The sequence below is a fragment of the Contarinia nasturtii genome, unplaced genomic scaffold, assembly GCF_009176525.2.
Source record: "Contarinia nasturtii isolate CC-2019 unplaced genomic scaffold, AAFC_CNas_1.1 Cnas_scaffold_563, whole genome shotgun sequence".
Taxonomy (NCBI): Eukaryota; Metazoa; Arthropoda; class Insecta; order Diptera; family Cecidomyiidae; genus Contarinia; species Contarinia nasturtii.
The window spans coordinates 1-2764 of record NW_022197914.1 but is presented as its reverse complement, the minus strand read 5'-3'; the positions used below and the strand labels follow the sequence as shown (position 1 = coordinate 2764).

At 33.3% G+C, this 2764-nt stretch overlaps 1 protein-coding gene across 1 annotated transcript; it reads right to left on the bottom strand.

Moving 5' to 3' along the window:
• Window positions 1-676: 676 nt before the first annotated feature.
• LOC116339967 lies at window positions 677-2151 on the bottom strand. Its single transcript, XM_031766057.1, has 3 exons — window positions 1422-2151; window positions 1240-1323; window positions 677-1080 (listed from the first exon to the last, which is right to left on the bottom strand). Exons 1-3 carry the CDS (start codon window positions 2149-2151, stop codon window positions 677-679), a joined length of 1218 nt encoding a protein of 405 aa, XP_031621917.1.
• Between the last annotated feature and the right edge of the window lie 613 nt (window positions 2152-2764).

Here is a 2764-nt window from a genome sequence, read left to right as displayed (position 1 = left end):
TGTCTCCAGATCAATTTTTCTTCTCCAGATCGAATTCTCTACATCAACAAAGGGATAAGATACATTCAAAATGATACTATTGATCAAAATGATTCCAATGAGACACACAGAGAACAAATCGATGAAAATAGCTGCGATCAACCCGATGGATCAATTTTGTGACGAAAATATTTGGTAGATATTTTTTCTGAATCTATGATTTTTCGAATTCGTTGTTATAGTCATGTTTCTATGACCTTCCTACAGAGGTTATAGGGGTACGATTTTTGATTCTTGAAAATATGTCAAAATCGAACCACTCTAATGTATACAGATTTATTTCATCCGTCTGATCACAAACTGAATTGAGTTTTACCGTCCGAAAAATCGAAGGATTTTATTCCAAATAAAATATCACTGTGTATGAAAGTATTTTTACCTTTTTCCCTCTATTTGAAACACACTTCAAAAGAAAAAAAATTGAAAATTGTGACTCAATTTCGGTCGACTTATTAAATTACTTATGCATGAAAAAAAACCTCTATCATCGAGTAGATTGTAACTTGTAACCTCTATCATCGATTTGTTTTATTTTTCACATAAAAAATATAAATATCACCACATTGTGGCTTGTAAAGCAAGAAAAACATACAAATCAATATAATTCATTTATCACAGAGAGAATGGTCACAACAATTTAATTAAATGCAATAATTTCTTTGTTCACTGTTGTTCTGCATACTGGACATTTTGGTTGCATTACACTGTCGTCATATTGACTACTATTAAATACGTCGCAATTGATTTTTTTTAAGTTTTCGATTTTCCAAATCAACCAGCATTCCTTGCATGTGTGCTGATGTTGGCAAGGTAATAGTAACATTGCCTTGTTACGTCCACAGCCAAGTATACATTCCATGCTGTTTTCATCAAAAGATGCGCTTTGTGTATTAATGATATTAATAGCTGCTTTTATTTTATTCAAAGCAGTTCCACTTCTTGTAAGCCTGCAAAATATGTCATCAGTATCGCTTTCATTTTGAACATTTGATGAGGTAGATGAATTGCTACGGCCATTTTTATTGCTCCGAGTAACTTGACCTAAAGTGAGGGAGGAATCATTTTTAAAAGCGATTGTTTTTAGTATAAAGGTCACAAAAAATTGGTGCAATTTTTATCTACTTCTATTTCGATTTTAATATTCACTTTTTGACCAATATTTTCATAGAGGAGTATTCAAAATTTATGTAGATTAATTACCCATGACTGGTGGAGTATTTGATGAAGAACATGGGTGTTCGACTGAGTTGTTACGACCATTTCTTTTACTTCGGGTAACTCGACCTGAAATGAAGAATAACATATAATTAATAATCTACTTGTAAATAATGTTTACTAAACATATAGTTTAATTGCAGATTATGTGCTATATGTATGTGTACCTGTGATACCTCTGTCAGACATTACTTCTGCATTGTTTCTTGTGGCCCTTGTTTTGACTGGTTCTTTTTCATCGATAAATATGTCTATATCCGAATCTGACACTTCACTTGACTCATCTATCTCTTCATAAACAACGTCGTCGTTACCTCCATATAACTCCGACCCTTGTAGAATTTTCACCTCTACGTCATTTAGTGAAATATCCTCGTCAGCATATAATATTCTATTTTTCTTATTTGCCATAGTAGCCAAAAATACTGTTGGTGTTATTTCTTTATTTTGTAGCATGAGTGAATACTTTTTGATCGCTATATTTCGTTTTTTTAAATATTTTGGTTGTTTTTCTCGTTGAACCGTTCCTTCAATGTAATTTTCCAATTGTTGAGCTATAACAAGTTCTTCTTTTTGTAACGCTTCGCAGAAATGAAAAAAATTTCCATGAGTTTTGAATCTTTTGTTGACTTGGCAATTGAAGGATTCGGCAGGTCCTGTTGTTCGTGTGCCGCGCATGAATACCGAAAAATGTTTCGGCTTTACAATTTTAATCCACTCACGATTAAAGTAGTCAATGAAATTGGCAAATAGAGGTGATCGTCGAAGTGCCTTTTTGGCCAACTCTTTAAAAGCACTTTCAATTAGGGTTGATGGTAGTAAGGGGAGAGATTGGAACTGCGAAAATATGGTTTTGGCTCCTTCGTCCTTTCGAACCAACTCAAATAAATCTCCCATTGTTGCTAATTTTCGCCTAATGGCTTGACAAAAGTGAAACCAACAACCTAGTATGCTGATTCCCGTATTCAGTTTAGATATTGCCAATCGTATTGCTCTCTCAAAATCAATTATGATGCCTGACCCAATTATTGGTATTAAATTTTCGTGTACATATTTCAAAACACTTAAATATGCAGCTGTCGTCTTATTTGACATCAGAGCATACACAAATGGAAAAGTCTTTTTACCATATTTAATGTGAATAATGAGTAATTGAGTGAAATTTCCACGTGGAGCGGAACGAAATGTGGCATCTAAGAGAAAGAATCTTTCCTTCACTTCGACATTTTCTTTGATCAAAGAGATGGTTTTAGACGAGGAAAAAATGCAATTTTCAAATCCGTCTCCAAATTGCACTGTGTTAAAAAATATTCCTCTATCCTTGTGTCTAGAAAGTCCTAGGATTTGATAAATATCTTTGTTTTCAAATATGTGTCGTATCTCTTCACAATTCGTAGGAGCTTTACCATATTTTTGTTTTCTACAATTTTCCAAAGTTCTTTTGACTTCATCGAAGGTTTTCGGGTATGGACCATCGCAAAGATAATCACTTTGCCATCTACAAAAAATT

Coding starts and splice junctions, on each gene's coding strand:
- LOC116339967 (XM_031766057.1), bottom strand. CDS start 2,151: ATGGGAGATTTATTTGAGTTGGTTCGAAAGGACGAAGGAGCCAAAACC. Junction 1,324..1,421: donor GTCTGACAGAGGTATCACAG/GTACACATACAT, acceptor TCTTCATTTCAG/GTCGAGTTACCCGAAGTAAA. Junction 1,081..1,239: donor AAATACTCCACCAGTCATGG/GTAATTAATCTA, acceptor CCCTCACTTTAG/GTCAAGTTACTCGGAGCAAT.